At 44.7% G+C, this 24,536-nt stretch overlaps 1 protein-coding gene across 1 annotated transcript; it reads right to left on the reverse strand.

Annotated features, from left to right (window-relative positions):
- Window positions 1-13,948: 13,948 nt before the first annotated feature.
- LOC117382902 (high-affinity choline transporter 1-like) lies at window positions 13,949-21,997 on the reverse strand. Its single transcript, XM_033980142.2, is given in 9 exon segments — window positions 13,949-14,482; window positions 15,115-15,332; window positions 16,150-16,303; window positions 16,372-16,515; window positions 20,343-20,491; window positions 20,574-20,729; window positions 20,798-20,914; window positions 21,701-21,848; window positions 21,850-21,997. Coding segments are annotated over 9 exon segments (1,656 nt in total). The 5' UTR covers window positions 21,886-21,997.
- Window positions 21,998-24,536: the final 2,539 nt, after the last annotated feature.

Below are 24,536 nucleotides of genomic sequence, written 5' to 3' on the forward strand. Positions count from 1 at the left end.
TTAAAAGCTGAGTATATACACAGAGTGTATTTAACCGTTTATTCTTGTGTTCATGGTGTCCAGCTGCTCAGCACTCCACTGCACGTGGCCGTGAGGACAGGACACAGCGAGTGTGCGGAGCATCTCATCCACTGTGGAGCCGACGTCAACGCCAGAGACAGGGTTAGAACCAACACTGTGCAATTCACTGCAAATCAGTCTAGATCTGATAAAATGACCTAAATTCAGAATATTAAATTTCATCAAGCCTTCTGGATAGAGCTTTTCCAGAATATTCTTTGTAATATGTCATAAATTTGTTTGAAAAAGATCTGAGGAAAATTGTGTTGAAAGAAGAAATATTTTCTTTTTCATTATTTGGCCAGATTATTATTATTTTTTAAGTCTTTTTTATTTAAATAAGATAATCTACATCATATACTCGAACTCATTTTGCATTGAATTATGTCATGATAATGATGGTGGTGATGATTGTGACGGTGTTGATGATGATTGTGACGGTGTTGATGATGATGGTGATGATGATGTGATGATGAGACGCATGGTCTAGCTCAGACATGGGATGTGGTTTGTCCATGTCTGGGCTAGATGCTAGTTGTTCTCAGAGTATTTTTTTCTGTTAATGTCATGTTGGTAGGGTTATTGGGCTTCTGGGATGGGTATCGGCAGGGATAGGTTCAGGTCATGAACAAAAGTGATGTTCAGATCTGTGGAGAGACAAGCCTGTTAACAGTAAGAATGCCTGCCTAAGTGTCATAACGGCTAGTGCGGGTGCGGACCAAGGAGTGCAGACTCACGGCAAGTTGACAGTGTTATTTTATTTGGCAGCACGGTGGCTGAGTGGCAACACTCATGCCTCACAGCAAGAAGGTTTGGTTTGATCCCCTGGTCGCTCAGGCCTTTCTGTGTGGAGTTTTGCATGTTTCTCCCCGTGTCTGGATGGGTTTCCTCCGGGTACTCCGGTTTCCCCCATCAACCAAAACATGAACGCCCTTCAAGACAACTGTTGTTGTGATTTTGGGCGTTACAAAAATAAAATGAATTGAATTGAATTGAATTTACAAAATGGTGAATTTCAGTTTTTAACAGTTCATGTAACACACACAGAGAGCCAGGGAGCGGGAGGCAGACCAGACGGGCGTAGTGCAGAACGGGGACGGGAAAGCCAGGACCAGAGCGAGGACAGGATCGGGACGAGACCGGGGCAGGCCGGGCCGGCGTAGTCCAGAGAGCGGGAGCCAGGAAAGGAGGCGAGAAGCAAGCCGGAGACCAAGACGGAACAGGAGGCAAGACAGAGGGGTGACTGTACCAGAGCTGGAGCGCAGAGGCAGGAGCAGGAAGGAGCGAGAGCAGGAATCTGGAAGGTGGCAAAAAGTCCAATGAGTAACAGGCAGACAGGTAACAAAGATACAAAAACTAGGCTGGAGCAGTTCGCTGGTCCGGACAGGTTTGACTTGGGAGAAGTGGAAAGTTGGATGGATCCGGAGAGACGGGGACAATTGGAGTCATACAGCGGACGGATTTATGATTCTGATAATCTTAAATGGCCCCAGGAAGCCGGGGGACAACTTGCGGGAGTCCGTCTTCAGCGGGATGGTTCTGGACGAGAGCCAAACCATTTGGCCAGGTTTGTATGCGGGCGCCGGAACGCAGTGGCGATCCGCTGCTGCCTTGGTGCGCGCCCCGGCTCGAAGGAGGGCCGCTCTGGTCTTGCTCCAAATTCGGGGCCCAGGGACGCTTGGAAGGGGGACATGTCGGTGGCTGAGCTCACAAGGGAATTATGAGCAAATTCAATCCAGGGCAGGTGAGAACTCCAGGTTGCGGGACTTGCGGAGACCGTACATCGTAGGGCTGACTCTAGGTCCTGGTTGGTCCGCTCCGTCTGACCATTTGACTGCGGGCGGCAGCCGTGAGACTGACCGTAGCCCCTAAACCATCGCAGAAGGCCCGCCACACCTGGGATGTGAACTGTGTTCCTCTATCGGAAACAATGTCCACCAGGATGCCGTGTAGGCGGAAGACATGGCGAGTGAGCTGGTCAGCGGTCTCCTTGGCCGTTGGGAGCTTAGGCAGGGCTATGAAGTGGGTGGCCTTGGAGAAGCGGTCCACCACGGTGAGAATTACCATGTTCCCCTGAGAGGGAGGTAGTCCCGTAACAAAGTCCACCACGATGTGAGACCAAGGCCGCCGGGGAACTGTTAGGGGACACAAGAGACCAGAGAGGGGTGAATGGGAGGCCTTGGCCCGAGCACATATCTGGCAGGCCGATACATAAGCCCGGGTGTCTGTGTCCATAGTGGGCCACCAGAAGTGTCTCTTGAGCAGGGAGAGAGAACGACTCGCACCGGGATGGCAGGCGAACCTGGAGGCGTGGGCCCACTGGAGCACCTGGGAACAGACAGAATCGGGGACAAACAGTTTACCAGGTGGGCTGTTATCTGGGTCAGAATCGTTGGTTTGGGCCTCTCGGATAGTGTCCTCAATTTCCTAATGAACCGCTGCGACAACGCAAGAGGGGGGAATGATGGTCTCCGCGGAACCCGGGCTGTCTTCCAGGGTGAATTGGTGGGAAAGGGCGTCCGGTTTGACATTCCGAGATCCAGGACGGTAGGTCAGGATAAAGTTGAAGCGGCTGAAGAACAGGGTCCAACGAGCCTGATGGGAGTTGAGTCGTTTGGTGGACTGAATGTACTCCAAGTTCTTGTGGTCCGTCCAAACCACGAACGGCTGCTCTGCTCCCTCTAGCCAATGACACCACTCCTCCAAGGCGAGTTTGACGGCTAGGAGTTCCCGGTCCCCCACGTCGTAGTTGGCCTCGGCCGAGGACAACCGACGGGAGAAGAAGGCGCAGGGGCAGAGGCGATTATGGTGTTCAAATCTCTGAGACAGCACCGCCCCCACTCCTGAGTTGGAGGCGTCCATTTCCACAATGAATTGGCGCAGGGGGTCGGGCTGGTGCAGGATGGGAGCGGAGGTAAACAGCTTCTTGAGTTTATTGAAGGACAACTGCGCCTCGGGGGACCAGGTGAACTACAACGAAGGAGAGGTAAGTTTAGTAAGGGGGAGATAACCCTACTAAAATCTCGTATAAACCATCTTTAAAAGTTAGCGAAGCCGATAAATCTCTGGAGCTGCTTATGATTGGCCGGGACGGGCCAATCCGTGACAGCCTTCTCCGGGTTGGCTTTCACTTGGCCCCGCCCCACTATGAAGCCCAAAAAACTGACCTCCTCTGCGTGGAACTCGCATTTTTCAGCTTTCACAAACAGTTTGTTCTCTAGGAGGCGCTGTAGGACCTGGCGCACATGATGGCGATGCTCCTGAGGGGACTGAGAGAAAATCAAAATATCATCCAGGTACACAAAGACAAAGCAGTTCAAAAAGTCACGAAGCACGTCATTAATAAGAGCCTGGAACACAGCGGGGGCATTAGTAAGACCAAAGGGCATAACCAAGTACTCAAAGTGGCCAAGGGGGGTCTTAAAGGCCGTCTTCCACTCGTCCCCCTCCCTTATGCGCACCAGATGGTTTGTGTTCCGTAGATCCAGTTTCGAAAATATGGTGGCTCCATGGAGGGGCGTGAAGAGTCCAGTAGGGAGAGCGGGTACTTATTCTTGACTGTGATGTTCAAGCCCCGGTAATCAATGCAAGGCCACAGAGGCTTGTCCATTTTGGCCACAAAGAAGAAACCCGCCCCCACCGGGGAAGACGACGGACGGATGATTCCGGCAGCCAGGGATCCACGGATATATTCCTCCATGAACTCTCGTTCGGGCCTCGACAGGTTATACAGTCGACTAGAGGGTAATGGAGCACCCGGCAGGAGGTCTATTGCGCAGTCATACGAGCGGTGCGAGGGTAAGGAAAGCGCTTTACTCTTGCTAAAAGCTCCGCCGGAACTGAAGACAGGTTGGGGGCGTCCAGGAAGGGCCAGAGATGGAGCCGGACCCCCCGGCGGGAGGTAGGGCGGACTGGAGACACTTGGTGTGGCACTTGGGGCTCCGCACCGAAACTCTACCCTGGGCCCAATCAAAGATGGGGTTATGAGTCCGTAACCAGAGGTAGCCTAAAACCAGCGGGGAGGCGGAGGAGGACAGAACATAGAACCGCCGGCTCTCACAGTGGTTGCCGGACAAAACCACGGTGACGGGTTCCGTGACGTGCGTCACGCGGGCCAGAAAAAGTCCATTGAGCGCCTGGGCGTTTAGGGGGCGTTCAAGGGGCTCCAGTCTGATGCCGAGCTGCTCCGTGACTTAGGCGTCGATAAAGTCTTTCTCAGCCCCGGAATCGACAAGAGCTAAAACAGGTAAAGTCTCCGAACGTACACACAGGTTGGCACTGAGCCGCAGTCTATTGTTCGTATCCGGGATGCGAGACTCACCCACCAGTACTCCCAGCGCTACTGGTGGGCGCCCCCTTTTGGCCGAGCTGGACAGGTGGCCACAAAATGCCCGCGCTCGCCGCAGTAGAGGCAGGATCCGGCAAGGCGACGCCTCCGCCGACGCTCCTCGGCTGAAACGAGCGTCCTGTCGATCTGCATGGGCTCCTCCGGAGGCGGCGGGGCAGTGCGTTGCTCTGGTGGGGCCAGTGACCGGCGTCTCTCTCTCCGGCGCGCCCACAGTCTATCCAGTTGGTGAGGGTGATGAGTGCGTGTAGATCTGAGGGTTCGTCACGGGACACCAGCTCGTCCTTCAGATGCTCGTTCAGGCCCCGTACGAAGGCGGCCCGCAGTGCGCTGTCCGTCCAGTCCACCTCAGCAGCATGCGTCCAGAACTCTATAGTATAATCTGCTACCATCCTGGAGCCCTGGTCAAGAGTCAGTAGGCGGGCAGCCGCGTTGTCCTGATAGTGCGGGTGATCGTACACAAGTTTGTAGGCGGAGATGAAGTCATTAAAATCCAAATTGTCCACAGGTGTGTTCGTTAATCGTGCCTCAGCCCACTGGAGAGCCTTCCCCCGAAGTAATCCACACACATAACGAATTTTAGCAGCTCCAGAATTAAAGCGGGTGGGGCACTGCTGAAATAGGAACATGCACCGGAACAGGAATCCCCGACAGAGGTGAGGCTGACCTGAATATGGCTCCGGAGGACGTGGTGGCGCCCCAGACGCAGCAGGTGGGGCAGCGAGAAGCACGGCCACTTGATTGGTGAGCTGCACCACTTGTTGAGTCAACATCTGATTAAAATCCAACAGTGTCCGAATAGATTGTTCGTGTTGTCCTATAATCACCTCATGGTGGGAGCATGCTTCTCGGAGTGACTGGTCTGGGCCCGAGTCCGCTTGGTCCATGCTGGCCAGACCGTTCTGTCATAACGGCTAGTGCGGGTGCGGACCAAGGAGTGCAGACTCAGGGCAAGTTGACAGAGTTTATTTACAAAATGGTGAATTTCAGTTTTTAACAGTTCATGTAACACACACGGGGAGCCAGGGAGCGGGAGGCAGACCAGACGGGCGTAGTGCAGAGCGAGGACAGGATCGGGACAAGACCAGGGCAGGCCGGGCTGGCGTAGTCCAGAGAAGGACAGAAGCCAGGGCAGGAGGTGAGAAGCAAGCCGGAGACCAAGACGGAACAGGAGGCAAGACAGAGGGGTGACTGTACCGGAGCTGGAGCGCAGAGGCAGGAGCAGGAATGAGTGAGAGCAGGAATCTGGAAGGTGGCAAAATGTCCAATGAGTAACAGGCAGACAGGCACCAAAGATACAAAAACTAAGCTGGAGCATTCACGTTGACACGCGGACGGTCTGGCTCCGAGTGTCTTCTGCCGAGCCCTCATATACTCGGCAGCAGGTGGAGGTAATTGTGCTGATGTGCTCCAGGTGTGCGTGGGAGGAGTCAGTAACTCCGCCCAGCTCCAGGCAGACAGGTAGGGGAGGGGGAGAGAAAACAGGAGGACAGGAAATGCAGGCATCATGACACTAAGGTATTTGTGAGCAATGAAATACCACTGAATAAATGCAAATTAAACATAATACCATACATGTCTGGAGACGGGCAAGTGTTCCCACCAGAAAAGTTACATAGTTCACCTTAAAAAAAAAAAAAAAAAGAAAGAAAAAAAAAAAACTTGGCCCACCTCAGTGTTGTATTCGATGTAGTGACTGAGTTGTTGTGACCCTGCAGGATGGAAAAACTCCAATGGCTTTACCCATGGCAGAATCATATAAAGGACCAGACCAGACCTCAGTAATGTTTATAGTTGGTGTTACTAACCACAGATCCATCTTAATTCTGGCACTCGTGGCTGGATAACTGTTGAAACCTGTTTCTTTATTTATTTGAAGCTCAGCGAAGTCAGCGATGTTGCTTGATGCCCATGCAAGTTGGATTAAGTGATGGATTTTTTTTTCTTCGATTATAATTTATTTTGTTTATTAATTGATGGTATTACCTACAGTTAGACTGGCTGATTAACAGAAGGACAGTCAGACTTTCCAATCAGAGAAATTTAGTTCTCATTCCCTGTAAGAAGATAACATCCAGTCCTAGTAAAACTAAAACTACCACTAAAATCTGAAATTTGCTGTGCTTAATGTCAGATTTTTTTGTAACAAGACATTTTTAATTAGTCATTTTATCTCTCCCCTCCCTGAACCGCCACCTTAACGTGGTTGAGGGGTTTGAGCACCCGAATGATCCTGAGAGCTATGTTGTAGGGGGCTTCATGTCACTGTTAGGGTCACCCATAGCAAACAGGTCCAGGGGCACGGGTCAGACTAAAAACGGTTCAGAAGCCCCACATGATGAGCAGTAGAACAAGGCCAGCTACGTCACCTGGACTGGCGTTACCGGGGCCCCACCCTGGAGCCAGGCCTGGGGTGGGTGCTCGAGAGCGAGCACCACATGGCCCGGCCAGGCTCAGCCCGAAGGAGCGACGTGGGGCCATGCTCATGTGGACACACCTCCCGCCCGAGGATCTGTAAGGGGCTGGTGCAGAGAGATCTGGGCGGCAGTGGAAAGTGGGGGCCTCGACGACCGGATCTCCGGAAAAGAAAACTAGCTCTGGGGACATAGAATCTCACCTCGCTGGGGGGGAAGGAGCCTAAGCTTGTGCGGGAGGTTGAGCTCTACCAACTAGATATAATCGGCCTCATCTCCACACAGCTTGGGCTCTGGAAACCAACTCCTTGAGAGGGGCTGGACTCTCCTTTCTCTGGCATTGCCCACGGGGAGCGGTGGCGAGCTGGTGTGGGCTTGCTCATTGTCCCACAGCTCAGCTGCCTCGTGTTGGAGTTCAACCCAGTGAACAACAGGGTCATGTGCCTGTGCCTTCAGGTCGGGGACAAGCCTCTCACTGTTGTGTCGGCCTATGGGCCAAACAGCAGTGCAGAGTACCCGGCCTTCTTGGAGTCGCTGGGAGGGGTACAAGACAGTGCACCGACCGGGGACACCATTGTTCTCCTGGGGGACTTCAATGCCCATGTGCGTAACGACAGTGACACCTGGAGGGGCGTGATCGGGAAGTACGTCTCACTAATCTGAACCCGAGCGGTGTTTTGTTATTTGACTTCTGTACTAGTCACACTTTGTCCATAACAAACATCACGTTAGAGCACAAGGGTGTTCATTTGGTTGCACGTGGACCAGGACACCCTAGGTCGGAGGTCGATGATCGACTTTGTTGTCGTGTCTGCGGCCGCGTGTCTTGGACACGAGGGTGGTGAATTAGATCCTCTGGCAGAGGAGGAAGCCAAATAGACCCGGGAGGCCCAAGCATATTGTAAGGGTCTGCTGGGACCGTCTAGTGAAGCCCTCTGTCAGGGTGGTCTTCAACTCACACTTCCGGGAGAGCTTCTCCTAGATCCTGGGGGAGGTTGGGGATATGGAATGCAAGTGGGCCATGTTCTGTGCCTCTATTGTCGATATGGCTGCTCGTAGCTGTGGTCATAAGGTCTGCGGTGTTTGTTGTGGCGGAAACCCCCGAACCCAGTGGTGGACACTGGAAGTAAGGGATGCAGTCAGGCTGAAGAAGGAGTCCTATCGAGCCTTGTGGGTTCGTGGGACTCCTGAGGCAGCTGACGAGTACCAGCGGACCAAGTGTGCCGCAGCTCATGCTGTCACAGGGGCAAAAACGTGGGGTTGGGAGGAGTTTGGTGACTATCGGACGGCCTCAAAGAAATTCTGGCAAACTGTCCGATGCCTTAGAAGGGGGAAGCAGTGCTTCACCAACACTGTTTACAGTGTGGGTGGAGAGCTGCCATCTTCCAAGGAGGAAGCAAAGACTGGAGACCCAGGGGCGGACTTGTCCATCACTCTGACTGAAGTCACCGGGGTGGTTGGCAAGCTCCTCAGTGGCAAGGCTCTGGTGGTAGAAGAGATCTGTCCTGAGTACCTCAAGTCTTTGGATATTGCGGGGCTGTCTTGGCTGACACGTCTCTACAACATCGCATGGTGGTCAGCAACAGTACTGCTGGACTGGCAGACCGGGGTGGTGGTCCCTCTGTGTAAGAAGGGGGACCAGAGGGTGTGTTCCAGTTATATTTATTTTATTTATTTTATTTATTAGTTTATTTGAATAGGGACAATGCACATTAATAGAGAATCACACTCAGCCTTCCCGGTAAGGGTCTATTCCAGGATACTGGAGAGGAGAATCCGACCGATAGTTGAACCTCAGATTCAGTAGGAGCAGTGCGGTTTTTGTCCTGGTCATGGAACACTGGACCAGCTCTATACTCTCCATCGGGCCCTTAAGTCCACATGTGTTTTGTGGATCTGGAGAATGATTTGACTGCATCCCTCGTGGTGTACTTTGGGGGTGCTCCGGTAGTATGGGGTCTGGGACCCTTTGCTAAGGGCTGTCCCTGTGTGACTGGAGGAGGAGCTGTGTTTGCATTGCCGGCAGTAAGGTCAGGACCTGTTTCCGGTGCATATTGGTCTCTGCCAGGGCTGCCCGTTGTCACCGGTTCTGTTCATTATATTTATGGACAGAATTTCTAGGCACAGCCAGAGGGCTGGAGGGGGGTCCATCTTGGGAACCACAGGATCTCATCTCTGCGTTTGCAGATGATGTTGTCCCGATGGCTTCATCGAGCCAGGGCCTGCAGCAGGCACTGGGGCAGTTTGCAGCCAAGTGTGAAGCAGTTAGGTTGAGAATCAGTTCCTCCAAATCCGAGCCATGGTTTTCAACTGGAAAAAGGTGGTTTGCCCTCTCCGGGTGGGTGGTGAGTCTCTGCCTCAAGTGGAGGAGTTCTAGTATCAGGGGTCTTGTTCACAAGTGAGGGAAGGATGGAGCGTGAGATTGACAGGCGGATCGGTGCAGCGTCTGCAGTGATGCAGTCGCTGTATCGGTTCCGTTGTTGGTAAAAAAGGAGCTGAGTCAAACGCAAATCTCTCGATTTACTGGTCAGTCTACGTTCCTACCCTCACTTATGGTCATGAGCTCTGGCTAATGACCGAAAGGACAAGGATCACAGATACAAGAGGCCGAAATGCGCTTCCTCTACAGGGTGGCCGGACGCTCCCTTAGAGATAGGGTGAGGAGCTTCGGTCACAAGGGAGGAGCTTGGAGTAGAGCCGCTGCTCCTACAACATCGAGAGGAACCAGTTTGAGGTGGCTTGGGCATCTGCACAGGATGCCTCCTGGACACCTCCCTAGGGAGGATATCCAGAACACTGCTGCTCGAGTCCTAATTAGAACCAGGAAGTACTTCACACATGTGTCTTGTGCTCAGGTCTCTGGCTCCTGTGACTCAGAGAATAAACTTTAAAACAGCTCTGCTTGTGAACAAGTCTCTGCATGCATCAGCACCAAAATACATCTCCCACATGTTAGAGCCAAATGAACCATCTCACACTCTGAGAACTTCAGGGACCGACCTCCTGCTGTTGCCCAGAGGCAGGAGTAAACATGGAGAATCAGCGTTTCAGTTTTATGCAGCTAAAACCTGAAACAATCTTCCTGAAGATGTGAGACAGGCCTCTACTTTGACAATGTTTGAATCCAAGCTCAAAACTGTTCTGTTTAGCTGTGCATATGACTGAAAGGTTTTTATTCTGCACTTTTCTCCTTTAATGTTAATCTTATGATGATTACTTGTGATTATTTATGTTTCGATTTGTTGAACTGTGATTTTAATATGTTTTTTATTTTGTAAAACACTTTGAATTACCTTGTGTACAAATTGTACTATACAAATAAACTTGCCTTGCCTTGCCATGGTAGCATTCAAGATTTTATGTACAGGACAATGCAACGTGTTTCATTTGATGAGACTGGTTTTAACCGTGCATTGGTCTTACATGTTAAGAAATGAAAAAAGGACAAAGCATAATGTATTCTGATAGAATGTTGATCTTTTTAAAAGAAGTCATGCAAAATATAGATGTAATTTTAAAGATACAGTATTTAGCCAAAAAAAAAAAAAAAAAAAAAAAAAAAAGACTAAAATACAAGTTTTGTTGTTTTTTTTCCTATTTGGTCATGTTTATTGCACTGAAAAGTGGGCTTGAGTGGGCTTGCATCTCCACAAACCTGACTGAGGAAAGCTCCGTTCTGCTTTTTTCCAAGGAAATGGTGGTCTTTGAGCTGTAATCTTCCACAGTATAGTTTTAAATTCTATTTCCATGGAATCAAAAAAGGTGACCACCAAGTTACACACTTACTGTATCTTTAACTGCCTCTAAAATCTCATTTTTTAGAGCCCGTAAAACAGAAATAATCAATTTAAAACCACATGATGAGCTTGTTGCTCTGCTGTTATTCACTAAACACTGGGAACAGAATTCCCACTAGACTTGCCACAGGGCTCAGATGTGTCTACTTTACCTTGATGATGCCGTTTGATTTATGCTTTAATTTTACGACTTACCGTATCTCAAAGACTAAACATAACCTTCAGGTTTTTCTGGCTGGTTGTGGCAGTTTTCATTTCGACATCTGTAGACAAAGTTACTACCATTAAAACACCTGATTTTAACTTACTCTTATTGAGATAAATGCTCTTTACATCAAGGATTCTCTGGTAAAACCTGTTTGATAAGACAAACTAAGACTGTAAAATAAAATATGCTTATTTTACATTGCATTTTCCCTTAATAACTAATACAGAATCTTGGGTAATCAACTGCCTAAAACTATCCCAGACTGATTCTCTGGCATGGTTTTTTTTTAATATCAGACCATTGTTTCTGTGTCTTTGTTCAGTATCACAGTAAGGAATAAGTAGGCGTGGCCAAAAGTCCAGGGTTTAAAATTATGCCCTTTAAAATTGTGCAAGAGAAGCAACTGATGATTGACAAGTTTAGAGCATGTTTAAACTGGTGGATAGTTAAATTAGGTTTGTCTATCTTCAACTGATCAGTTCTACTTTCATTCATTGCAATAAAATGTATTTGAAAATTTAAACTAGTTTCCATCTCATCATTTTTCCAGCAAACACAGATTTATTTATACATTTTTTTCTTTTTCTTTCTTTCTTTCTTTTTTTTACAATCACTTAATTATGTTTCTATAAAAAGCTAAATAAAAATGATACTTGAGTAGTATATATTTTTTGACTTTTTGAACTTTTATTTCCAAATAAACAAAATAAAAAAAATAAAAAAAGAAAGAAAATACATACAAAAACAAATAAAATCAGACTCATATCTCAGACAAGCTTGATGATGTGGATCAAATTGAAATACCATAAACAAACAAATTTTTATGTGCCTCCCTGGTAATTTCCAAATAGCAACTGCCACAGGTTCAGGGAAAAGGACAAACAGAAAGGGGACAATGGGTTCCCCTGTCTAGTGCCTCTACCTTATTCAATTAAAACTAAATCTTCTGGGTGCATATATAAGCTGTATCTAGTTAATTAAGTTGCAAAGCATTGTAGAATTGTGAAGAAATAAGCCATTTGACCCAGATGCCAAAATGGTGGCCTGAGAGGTCTGAATCTCCTGAGCTCCACATAATATCCACCAGCTCTCTAATGTTATCAGCTGAAGAATGAGAAGGTAGAAAACCGACCTGGTGGTGGATCAAAGAAGTTACACTTAGGGCTGGGGACCGTTTTTCAATACCAATATTTTAAAGATACCTGTTTTTCGATAACAGTACCTGAACAATTATTTTTTTGGTGCCTGTATTTTTTTAAGTGTAAATGAATGGTGACTATTATGGAAAAATATGGAAAAATCTTGGAATTTCATTATAACTGTGCTTTTTTTTTTATTTAAAACATAGCAGGCACAGAGGATTAGGGTGACTCATTTGTCTGCAGTGTGAGATGGTTCATATGGCACTTACATGTTGGAGATGTACTTTGGTGCTAGGCCATGGGGAAACTTGTTCACAAGCAGAGCTGCTTCAAAGTTTATTCTCTGAGCCACAGGAGCCAGTGCAGAGACCTGACACAGGACGCATGTGCTCATACCCGGTTTTAGTCAGAATCCGAGCAGCAGCGTTCTGGATGTGCTGCAGCTGTCTTAAGTCTCTTTTGGAGAGGCCAGTGAGCAGGTCGTTACAGTAGTCTAACCTACTGGAGACAAATGCATGGATAAGTCTCTGAGTCTGCTATTGACAGTTTATATTAGATTTTTGCAATGTTGTGTAGATGGTAAAAATCTGCAGATGTTATTGATTTGATGTGGCTGTTAAAGTTCAAGTCTAAGTCTATTTTTACTCCTACATTTTTAGCCTGATTTGAAGGTTTTAGAGAGAGAGACTGGGGGTGACTGCTGACACTTTCTCTATATTTCTGTGGATCAAAGACTATGACTTCAGTCTTGTCTGAGTTTAGCTGGAGAAAGTTGTTTTGCATCCACACACTGATCTGTTGGATGCAGTGGCAGAGTGAATCTACTGGTCCATATTATAAATTAATATTATGATTAATATCAACAAAGTACTCCCTGTCTTCTAGATAGGACTTGAAACAGTTTAGTGCTATACCAGAGATGCCCACGCAGTCCTCTAGTCTCTGTAAGAGAATCCCATGATCGACAGTGTCAAAGGCAGCACTCAGATCTAACAGGATCAAGACTGAGCCTTTGCCTGCATCAGTGTTCAGGCAGATGTCATTTGTCACCTTGATAAGAGCAGTCTCAGTGCTGTGGTGGGGTCTAAAACCTGACTGGAAGACATCAAAGGAGTTGTTCATGTGGAGAAAGTTAATGAGCTATTGGTAAACAACTTTGCCTAAAAGCGGCAGATTTCAGATTGGTTAAGTGGCATGTTAACTATGTAAATGAGTAGTGATAGCAAACTGTTGAGCACAGACTTTAGAAGTTTTGTTGGTAACACATCAAGGCAGCATGTAGATGAACTCAGACTGGTGACGATCTCTTGGACAGTTTTGTCAGTTACAGGTACAAAGTGAGTCAGCTCTAAATGTCTAGGTGGCTGCAGGGGTGATATTTGTATCATGGAATTGATGGCATTTTATTAACCTTGTCTTTAAAAAATACTGAAAACTCTCGCATTTAGATGTGAACATTTGTTCTAATGGCAGTGGAGCTGGAGGGTTTGTTAATCTGTTTAGTGTAGCAAACAGGACATGAGAGTGGTTACTGCAACTTCCAGTATTGTCAGAAAAATACCTCTCCCTCATTCTACATAAAGTGTGGTTATACCTGTGCATCGTTTCTCTGTAAATCTCATAATGATCCTGGAGCTTTGACTTGCTCCATTACCGCTTGGCCCTCCGGCACTCCCTTTTCTGTGCCCTGACCATTGTGGACACATTCTGCACATTGTTCACCAGTACTTGCACCAATGCTGTTAGAGTTTAATAATGTTGCACCTCATTATAGTCTATAAATGCATGAAATGAATTTAAAACATTACAAATAATGTTGAAAAACAAGCAAACATCTTTTTAGAGCAACAAACACTGTGCAACCAACTTAAGGACACAGAAAGTGCATTGAACATAAGAGTACATGATAGTGCCACATTGTTACAACATTCTGCTCTTACACGTATATTTTCTGAGAACGGAGCATAAACACAAACCTTTAGTCATGTTCCGCTTATTGGCTCCATGTGGCACTCTCCCTTTGGCATATTCAGATCCTCTTTTTCACCATCGTGGTTTCTTCTTGATTGTGTTAATGTAGCTTTGACTTGAAACACATCCCATCTCTCTGGAAGCAGGCCTCGATTGAAGAGAAGAGAGGCCAGGTAAGAAAAGAGCAAAACTGAAGCGAGTGTTACCAACATGCAGATTGTTTTAACGGGAGAGTACTGAACGTAAACACCATCCTCCAGAGTGCATTCTGGGAAGTGTAGTACTGCAGGTAACCCTACTGAAGGTTCTCCACACAGCAACCGTAAAGGAAACCCCACCAGAAACCCCATGATGGCGCCATAACTATTTGAGATGTTGAAGAAGAGGACGCAAAAGAACTGGGGGAATACGACAATATAACCTATGTCAGCAGCAAGAAGCCAAAACAAAATGGAGCTGGTTTTTATCATGGTCAGTGACGTCCCACATGCACCAATCACAACCACCGAAGCACGGATCACCCACTGCATCTCTCGGTCCGATGCCTAAAGGAAAGAAAAAAAGAAAAGAAAAAAAGAACACTTATGTAAATCATCATGGCTGTAACCAAATGTCCACACTATTTGGAACAGGGACCACTATTTAGGAGTCGTGTCAATTTTAGTGGTGTCCGAATGTTCAGTTGGTATAAAAGTAATGCGCTCAAAATTTCCCACAATGCACCTTGAAAAGCAATGGGCCTCAGTGGTCACTAGACCAGTCAATACAGACCACAATGCATTACGAAGAAAAAAAAAAAAAAGCACTGCAACAGGTCAGAACAAGACAATACATATACACTGATCTAAATGTAGTCGTGCTGTATTATGTACCTACCCACATCTCTCAAAGAGGTTTGATAAATGCAGTTAATGGCCTAGTGTGTCCACTGCAGTGGGTATTTAACATGTCAACTAGTGACTTCATTAAATACAGATCAAATGGCCCGTCAGTCCAAATTGGGTGCCAACGTCTGATTGGCCAGATGAAGTGTCTGTTCTGTGGTTATGTGCTCTGCTTGTGTCCCTGTATCATGAGAGGCATCCTCCCTATTGTTGTCTTGGGCCCCAGCAAACCTGTCTACTGACCAGAAGAATGGAACTTGATATTTTTCTATATGTAGTTTATGTATTCTCACCGTGGGCCTCATTATGTTCTTGTAGACGTTTGCAGAGAAAACTGAGGTCGCAGAGATAATCGTGGAGTCTGCTGAGGACATGACAGCCGCGGCCACACAGCCAATCGCAATGATGGAGATGTAAGAGGGAGTAAAGGTCTGCAGCATGATGGGCAGCACCAGAGCGGCTTCTCCTCGTTCATAAGGAGAGGGAGACCCGTACGACGTCTGATTCCAGTCTGACAATTAGATAACACTATATTATTTTTCCTAGGAAACATAGTTCTGACAAAGAATCAGCAAACCATTTAAACAATACAAACCATTTATACAATACAAGATACTTTATTGTCCCCTTGGAAGAAATTTTTCTTGGATTCACTTAACGAGTGGTCACAAACACACACACAGACACACTTTGGGATTCATTGGGGACTAAAACAAAAAATTAGACCGGGACTAAACCAGGACTAGATCAAGACCAAATCAAACATGCATTATGACTTTGATGCCAGTGCTCAGTGCTTTGACTCTGTGTGTGTATTTGTGTGTATGTGTGTTTGTGTGTGAGCATGTGTGCATTTGTGTGCATTTGTGTGTGTGTGTGTGTGTGTGTTTGTGTGCATGTTTGCGTGTGTGTTGTGCGTGTGCTTGTTTGCGTGTGTAATTGTGTGCCTGAGCTGAGAAAGACTGAAATGTGACAATTTGACATTTGATTCTTTTTCTACAAATAATCCAACGGTTTCCAAGTTTTAAAATCCCTTTTGGGGACTGGTGTTGCGAATTGGCCTTGGCTAAAAACATTGTGATACTTGCATCAAATTACGGAATTGTTAATCTATGTTTGTTGTATCTCTCCCTATTCAAATAAACAATAAATGAATCACCAATACACTGTGACGCTGCGTGGTCCTTGTCTGGATTAGAATCTTTCACATTTACACTATTCAGTCCACAGCAAAATAGAGTTTGAAGCATGTTACAAAGTGCTGCTATTTTTAGGGAAAACATTTACTAAATTACAAAAAAGCCAAGTAGGATGGTGGTAACTCCTACCTGTGGAAGAGGCCACTGCTCCAAATAAAACAGGAGGAATCCCACATATTAACAAGAGGACGGCGGCTACACAGCAGGTGATCTTGGCTGTACCAGTGGAGGAAGCAGACAGGGTTCTCTGATGCAAACACTGGAACGCCATGCCTCCAACGGACTGAAGACAAACAGATTAAATGATAAATTTTCAATGTAACTGAGAATGTAAAGACATGGTGGACTCACCATTTGTAAGAAGTCATCCATCATAATCCAGATCCTTTCTAATTGTGGTTTGCCAATCCAGGGTGCGTGCAGAGTGTTGTTCATCAGAGTCTCATCGATGCGGACAGTGTGAGGGTTCATCAGAATAAACGGAACGCAGAGCCACTAAGAATGAAAGAACATATAGAACAGAAACATTTTATACTTTAAGCAACACCATGCAATTCATAAGAAAACATACATGCAATATTAACGGTTATAGTTATTATGTAACTTTTGTTCATTTTTTTGTTCATTTTATTCATTTTTAAATTAACAGCAGCTCTCAGGAGATCTACCTGCAGCATAAAGGCTTTTAGGACTTTACTTATTAGTTTTATTTTTTGGGTTCAGAGGGGAAGCCAGAGTGCCCAAATGTAACCCACTCAGAGACAGGGAAAAACATCCACACACCAAGGCCTGGGTCAGCCCTGTCGTCACACCATCCAATCCATCCAATCTTGTCTAAATGCTCCATTTTGAAGTCTTATCAGTTGAGTTTCAGAAAAGCACACACTCCTGTCACTGCAAACACAGGACCATGCAAATACAAACAAAACTATGTACTTCTCTTAATTTATTTAACAAAAGCTGTTGTTTTAGTGGATCATGGAGTCTTCTTGAAGCATCTGAAGCATAATTGGATTTGACAATGCTACATGTACCGTATTTTCCAGACTGTATATCGCTCTGGATTATAAATCGCACCAGCGAAAAAATGCATAATAATGAAGAAAAAAACATATATAAGTCGCACTGGACTTGCGATTTATATATGTTTTTACAGTTGCATTTTTGGGGGAAATTTATTTTATAATATCTGAGACCAAGGACAGAAATTTTATCTTTAAAGGCAAGTTATAATATTAATAAAATAGAGAACAACAGGCTGAATAGCAGTACAATTCGCTAACATAACACATAAACAACAAACTGTCTGGTATGTTTACGTAAGATATTAACAGTTAATCAGATACGCTACACTAACATAACATATGCCAGCTTGTCCACAAACATGAGAGACATGAGAGTTCTTTTCACTGATGTTTACTGTGGTCTTACTTGTTCATCACAGTTCACACTGTAGAACTAGCAAACACATCAACTATAACTTAAGCTCTGGCTCATATTACATATACACAAAAAACTGCCTATGAAGGCATGGAAAATATTCATTACATACCACTTTCACCTGCTAGTTAACAAACCAGTGAATCAAAAACTTTATATTTTACTTTTCAATTGTTTCTTAAATAGTGCTCCGTCGGATAAGACTTCACGTTAGCGTAAAAGGCTGAACCAGATAACAGGAAGTAGTTTTCACAGCTTTAAACAAAACTTATGATAAACTAAACATTTACAATATTGTTCCAGTTTGGTGGGAAACAATGAGTTCACACTTGCTATGTACAATATCTGAACTTGTAAGATGCTCGACAGTCAGTGAGACCAGGATGTTCGGAGATAAAACATCAACTGCTGCCAACTGAATTAACAGCAGTACAGGTCACAACACAGGCACAACTGTGCCCTGCACCAAGAAATAGCACCACTCACGTTGTGGACATTGGGTTTTAACATCTGTACCAAAAGCACAGTGTATTTTCCTACCGGTAAAACAGAAAAGTTGAAGAAACAGTGTCTCCAATGCAGGACTTTTACAGTGTCTCACAGTCAAAGTGTTGTGCTCAATAATATCCACATTCAGTCACAGTCTGCAGTGTCCGTGCATAAAGTTGAAACCAAACACATAATATGAACCAAACTGCACCAATAATACTCCTCATCGGTCCTGGTAAAAGTGTAATTCCCAAGTAAATGTGGTATAATAAATATATATCCGTGTGGAGCATGCATGCGTAAAGACGCAGCCAAAGGAGTCCACGTAAAGTGCCATTATCATCCTTCTTCACTCAGGAAACCACAGAGTAAAATCTTAAAGTTATCAAAACAAAAACATGTGTTCTGCAGCGCTGCCTTTGTTATTCTCTATAAGGACAAAACAAAAGTGAAACCAGCTGGCAAATAGTAGTATAATAATAGCCTCATCATAATAACATAGTTATTGAATTCATGATTAGGTATCGTTACAGCTCCCTCCAAAGGATATTTCTAAATTCCATTGATATATTGTCCCCCCCTAGACCAAACTGATAGTTTCACCCCTGATTCCAAATGAAAAATGATCACCTTTGCTTACAATTTAAGAGAAAACCACAAACATTTATATGCAGATGACGCTGTTTTGTATGCAAGTGCTCCGTCTGCTGATCAGGGTCTTTTAAAACTGCAATAAGATTTTAATGAAATCTAAAATTCCCTCACAAATACACTGTCAATAAATGCAAATAAAACATATATTTTAAAAATTATATGATTTTTCTTTTCTAAAAAGACAAAAACATTTCAGTGATGTTGATGAAAGATGTAAGTGAAGAAAGAGTCAACACTTATAAATATCTATCTGGCTCAATGAATATCCTTTTAGAAAGATATCTTGGAATTATGAAACAGTAAAATAAAGTACATAAAATAAAACAGTAAATAACAGAAAAGAAATAGTGCAAGCAACCTTCCTCTCTGTACTGGATTTTGGAGATGTGGTGTATATGCAGACTTTGAAGGAGGGAGGAATACTTTGAGGATCTCCTCAATCCCACCGTCACGTCTTCTAAGGAGGAAGCAGAAACTGGGGACCCGGAGGCAGACTCGTCCATCACCCTGGCTGAAGTCACCGAGGTGGTTGGCAAGCTCCTCGGTGGCAAGGCCCCAGGGGTGGATGAGATCCGTCCTGAGTACTTTAAGTTTCTGGATGTTGTGGGACTGTCTTGGCTGACACGTCTCTGCAACATCGCGTGGCGGTCGGGAATGATATTACTGGATTGGCAGACCAGGGTGGTGGCCTGTCTGTATAAGAAGGGGGACCAGAGGGTGTGTTCCAATTACAGGGGAATCACACTCCTCAGTAAGGTCTACTCCAGGGTACTGGAGAGGAGAATCCGACCGATAGTCGAACTTCGGATTCAGGAGGAGCAGTGCAGTTTTTGTCCTGGTCACGGAACACTGGACCAGCTCTATACTCTCCATCGGGTCCTTGAGGGTTCATGGGAGTTTGCCCAACCAGTCCACATGTCCTTTGTGAATCTGGAGAAGGCACTCAACCATGTCCCTCGTGGTGCCCTTTGGGGGTGCTCCAGGAGTATGGGGTCTTTGCTAAGGGCTGTCCGGTTCCTGTATGACCAGAGCAGGAGCAGTGTTCGCATTGCCGGCAGTAAGTCAGACTTGTTTCCGGTGCATGTTGGACTCCGCCAGGGCTGCCCTTTGTCACTGGTTCTGTTCATTGTATTTATGGACAGAATTTCTAGGCGCAGTCAGGGGCCGGAGAACCACTGGTTCGGGAACCACAAGATCTCATCGCTGCTGTTTGCAGATGATGTTGTCCTGATGGCTTCTTCGAGACAGGACCTGCAGAAGGCACTGGGGCAGTTTGCAGCCGAGTGTGAAGCGGCTGGGATGAGAATCAGTTCCTCCAAATCTGAGGCCATGGTTCTCAACCGGAAAAAGGTAGTTTGCCCTCTCTGGGTGGGTGGAGAGTCTCAAGTGAGACTGACAGGCAGATCGGTGCAGTGTCCGCAGTTGATGCAGTGATGGGAGTCCCTGGATGTCTGTTTGTTTTCACATCCAAGTTCACATCTAACCATGGGCTGTTGGAGTTGGATACCATGCATTTCTTAATATGTGCATATTTTTTATTGTACTTTTATATTTGAAAAGTGTTTTCATTGTCTTTTTTCTATCAGGACTAGACCAGTTTGAATGTTTTATTTCATCCACGTAATTCAAGCTCTGAAAAGTCGATTTGCATAATAGATGTGCTGTAAAACCATTTAACTTTTCTAAGATATGAACTGATCCTGCATAATGAAATCAAAATGTTACTGAATTGTGCTCACCAAGCTGATAAAGATAACGACGAGTTGGATGATGTCCGTGTAGGCCACAGAGTAGAGTCCTCCCATCAGAGTGTAGGTGATGGCCACAGCTGCAGAGATCCAGATGCTCACAGTGTAGGACAGGTCCAGAACCACACTGACCATGGCACCTGCAAATCCAATGCACAACCTTACACTTAGCAAATATGGAGGTGTAACACGTTCTGAAATTAAAGCAATAGATTTTATTACCCAAACCAGTCAATGTGGAGGCCATACCAAGTAAATCAATAAAAACTGAAACCAGGCAGAAGAAAGATGTAATCCCTTTCCCGTACTTCCTATGAAAGGGATCCATCATGGTGACACACTTTTTGTCTCGTAATGGTTTAGCAAACACGAATCCACCTGTGTCATAAAACATCATTATTGACAGTCTCAGAAATGTCATGACACTGATCTAAAATGGGACTCACACAATAGAAATGATGTACTGTATGACAGGAATAATATTAGGATCATTGTTAGTCCCTTTGAGGGCTCGTACACAGCTTCTGTTGAGCCAACGATGAAGCCTCCTCCGACCCATGATGCTGTTATGGAGATAAAAAAGAGGTCAAGATAAAATGCAGTTGTAAAAAAAAAATATTGTCAGATAGCTGCACATCACACTAGCGAGTAGCAGATTTATTTTTCATTTGTACCAAAATTACTTTGCAATGCTACTGACTCCTACGTGCATCACTGATTAAAAAAATTAAAAAATTGTTTATTTTTTAGACATGTTTTAGACATTTTTTAGTATGTACTTTTTATATGTTACACTGGGACCTGGTTTCCACTACAGCCCTTTCACGTCAACTAGATCCTTTTGATATAATTCAAATATTTATTAGTTTCACTCAGTGGCAATTATCAAAGAACATTTGGTTTTGTTGACTGACTCATATTATTGTTACTCATTCCCAACCAGTTATGTTTGCACTCATCTATATAAAGTCTTTATTTTCACTTCTTGCCGGGAAATTTCCATAACAGTTCAGTGGCTGGTGGAGAAAACAGGAGTTGGCAAAATGGCAACTTGAAAATGAATACTTAAAGTTTGCTGAAAAATCCATGAATCTCTCTAAATACAGCTTAGAGAGGGTCAATGAGAAGAAACAACTAGAACATGAGTAAAAGCTGTGAAAAATCCACTTTGTAGAATGATTTGATTATCTATACTCTGTACCAGCTCTCATAAAGCTGTCTAATTCTGCAGGATGAGTGTGCAGCAGTTGGCAGTTATTGTTTTCTGTTAAGTCAATGTGGTCTTGGCTCTATCTGTGTTCAGTTTTATAATGCATGTACTTCAGCAGTATTTCCCATCTCATTCATACCTGTCATTGTGAAGACTCCCACCACCAACTTGATCTGTCGGTTCCCCAGAAGAGTCATCTCTAGTTCAGACGCACCATTTTTCTTCTGCTCCCTTTTGGATTTGAAGGAAGCCCAGATGCCCGTCCCAAGCACCAGCAGATAAAAAAAACACCATAGCAATCACTCCTGGTATGTTCACCGCCATAATGAACCTGACAACTAGAGAAAGACTACTACTACTACTACTACTACTACTACTGCTGCTGCTGCTGCTGTTACTGCTACTAAGACTACTACTACTACTACAACTACTACCATACAACTATAAAGAAGCCCAAAGTGGAATGGCTGGAAAATCAGTACCTCCCTTTAATAACGCTCCCTTGGGAAAGTATCTAATAACATCTTAGGGTAGGACCGGAGTGGCTCGTTTGTATAATACAATTCTGGAAAAAAAAAAAAAAAAAAAAAAGAAAATCCAGAAGAAACTCTCATTAGAAAGATATTTAAGTCATAGTTACTGAAAAAGAACTACATGTAATAATCACTTTTATTACATTTTTATGAGTACATACATTACCAGTCAAAAGTTTGGACAAAAAAAAAAAAACATTGAATGAGAGGGCATGGCCAAGACAAGAAAGATTATGGATTTATATAATAAAGAAAATAAAAAACTTTACTAAATATTTTTCGACAGCACAGGGACGATCTTTTGAGGGTTGAATATAAGATATACATATACACAAAAAAAATGTAGAGTTGTTTCAGCTTTTTTGTTTACTACATATATCTTGCTTGAAGTTATTCAATAACTTTCACGGGCAACGTCAATTACTATTCAGGTTTGGACAGCATCTTCAGAAAAACTAAGGCTAAGGTGAGATCCCAGTGAATCCACACTTCCTTTACAGAAATGGAGTTAATATGATGAGGAGCCCAGAGACCAGTGATGCTCTGACTCTGACAGACTTTTATGTGTTTGGGTCAGATTTTGGGCTCACAGGGGCAGTAGTTTCACACATTTCATCAGTTTCTGCACAGAGATGGTGCCACGAGAACTATTCAATGTCCAAACAATAAACCTTAGATCAAAAGCAACACCAAACACCCTCTGAACTTAAACAGGTTTTTAAGGCTGGTGATCAGAACAGGGCAAGAATCACAGTATAATCTGAGGACTATAAACCAGGAGAGATTACATTTAACATTTAATACAATATCGCGTGACTTTATAAGGCTAAGGACTAGCAGCACTAGAACTGAGATGGGAAAAGGGGCTTTGAGCTGTTTTGTTTCACAAAAATGGAATACACAAAAGCAAAACTGGATACTTTGGTGACACAGTCCCAATTTAATATTCTTGTAACAAATTTTTTTGCTCACACTTGCACCGGTTTTTAATGTTTTATGTGGACTCGTATACTTGCTTGTTTTTCTGCTTGTTTTGTATTTTAAACAGGGTGCCCATGAAAAAGAGCCTAAGTGCTCTCTCTGGGTTCCCCTGTATTAATAAAGACAAAAAGAAAAGGAAAGAGAATTAGAATTAAACAAGAGAACATTGTAGCAGAACACTGAGTGTGGAAGGGCATCAGAGCCAGTGAAGCTGAGGAGGTGTGGTAGTCGGTAACTTCTCGCCCTCTGTAACAGGACTGACTCTGCGTCTGGCCTCATCACTGTCCCTAGTGTTTTAATAAGGACATCTGAGAGGTGACCACTTCTACTACTCAAACCTCAAGTAGAGCAGGTGCTAGACCCTCATCAACTGGGCCCAGGATACACAGTGCTGCCCTGTACATACTCTGTGCTTTCAGGACAGAGCTGGGGCCGCATGAGGCTCATGTTCTTAGACTTAATATACAGGCAGAAATTACGGGGAGGGGTCCGGACTGACTAATGTCCCCCTCTCCCCTCTTACTGTCCCCCTCTGCTTTTGCATTAACGCTTTATAAAAAATTACAAATTATGGTAAAAGCTATTTATATATCAGAATGTATACAGTATCCGCACAGTTGACTGTCATTAAATAAGTCTGAAAATGGAAAATGCTCACACCTCCACCTCCACCCCTCCCAGTTGTTAGAGATTGGTTCAGTCCGTTGCTCTGGTGACACATTTGCTGTCATTGTTCGCACCAAGAGATAGAAAATAGACATTGGCATTAGCTAAATAAAGCATTAGCATTCTAAGTATCGTTCAGAAAGTCAGTTTTCTTATTCTGCTCTGTTACTTTATGTAAAACGTGTCACGTGTTCACAGTAATGTCCAAACATGGCAAAAAGCAGTGGATATCATAGTCCGCCAAAATGCAGGCTAAACTTCATGGTTTGCCCAATATAATGTTGCAAACCTTGGGTACCTTGGCTTTAAACGTCTGCATCAATGAACCTGTAAATATACTCAATGAACAGCACTGCAGGTGCCTATAGAACAAGTCACAACAGCGCCCTGCTCCAACAAATGACAGCACTCACATTTTAGCCATTGGGCATTAACATCTGTGCCAAGTGCCAAAAGTGCAGTGTATTTTCTTGTTTGCGTGAGAATGTTCATTTCTGGCGTAAGTGTCAAAGAGGACCAAGAGTCTGAAACATAAAAAATCAGAAGGGTTTAATGAGTTCCACACAGGTAAAGTGAACAATGAAGCAGTGTACTAACAGACAGGATAGAAGAGAGCTCTGAGATGTGCCTGTTGACAGTGTCTCTCAGTGTGTGTGTGTGTGTGGGTGGGTGGGGGTGTGTGTGTGTGTACACATTAAGAAATTTTAGGCAATTTCGAACAAGGAGTGTGTTTTACAACCCTCTCAGAGTGGGGGTCACACATTCCTTAGTGAGAGGGGCTACAGATGACAAAAG

The sequence above is a fragment of the Periophthalmus magnuspinnatus genome, chromosome 15 (assembly GCF_009829125.3).
Source record: "Periophthalmus magnuspinnatus isolate fPerMag1 chromosome 15, fPerMag1.2.pri, whole genome shotgun sequence".
Taxonomy (NCBI): Eukaryota; Metazoa; Chordata; class Actinopteri; order Gobiiformes; family Gobiidae; genus Periophthalmus; species Periophthalmus magnuspinnatus.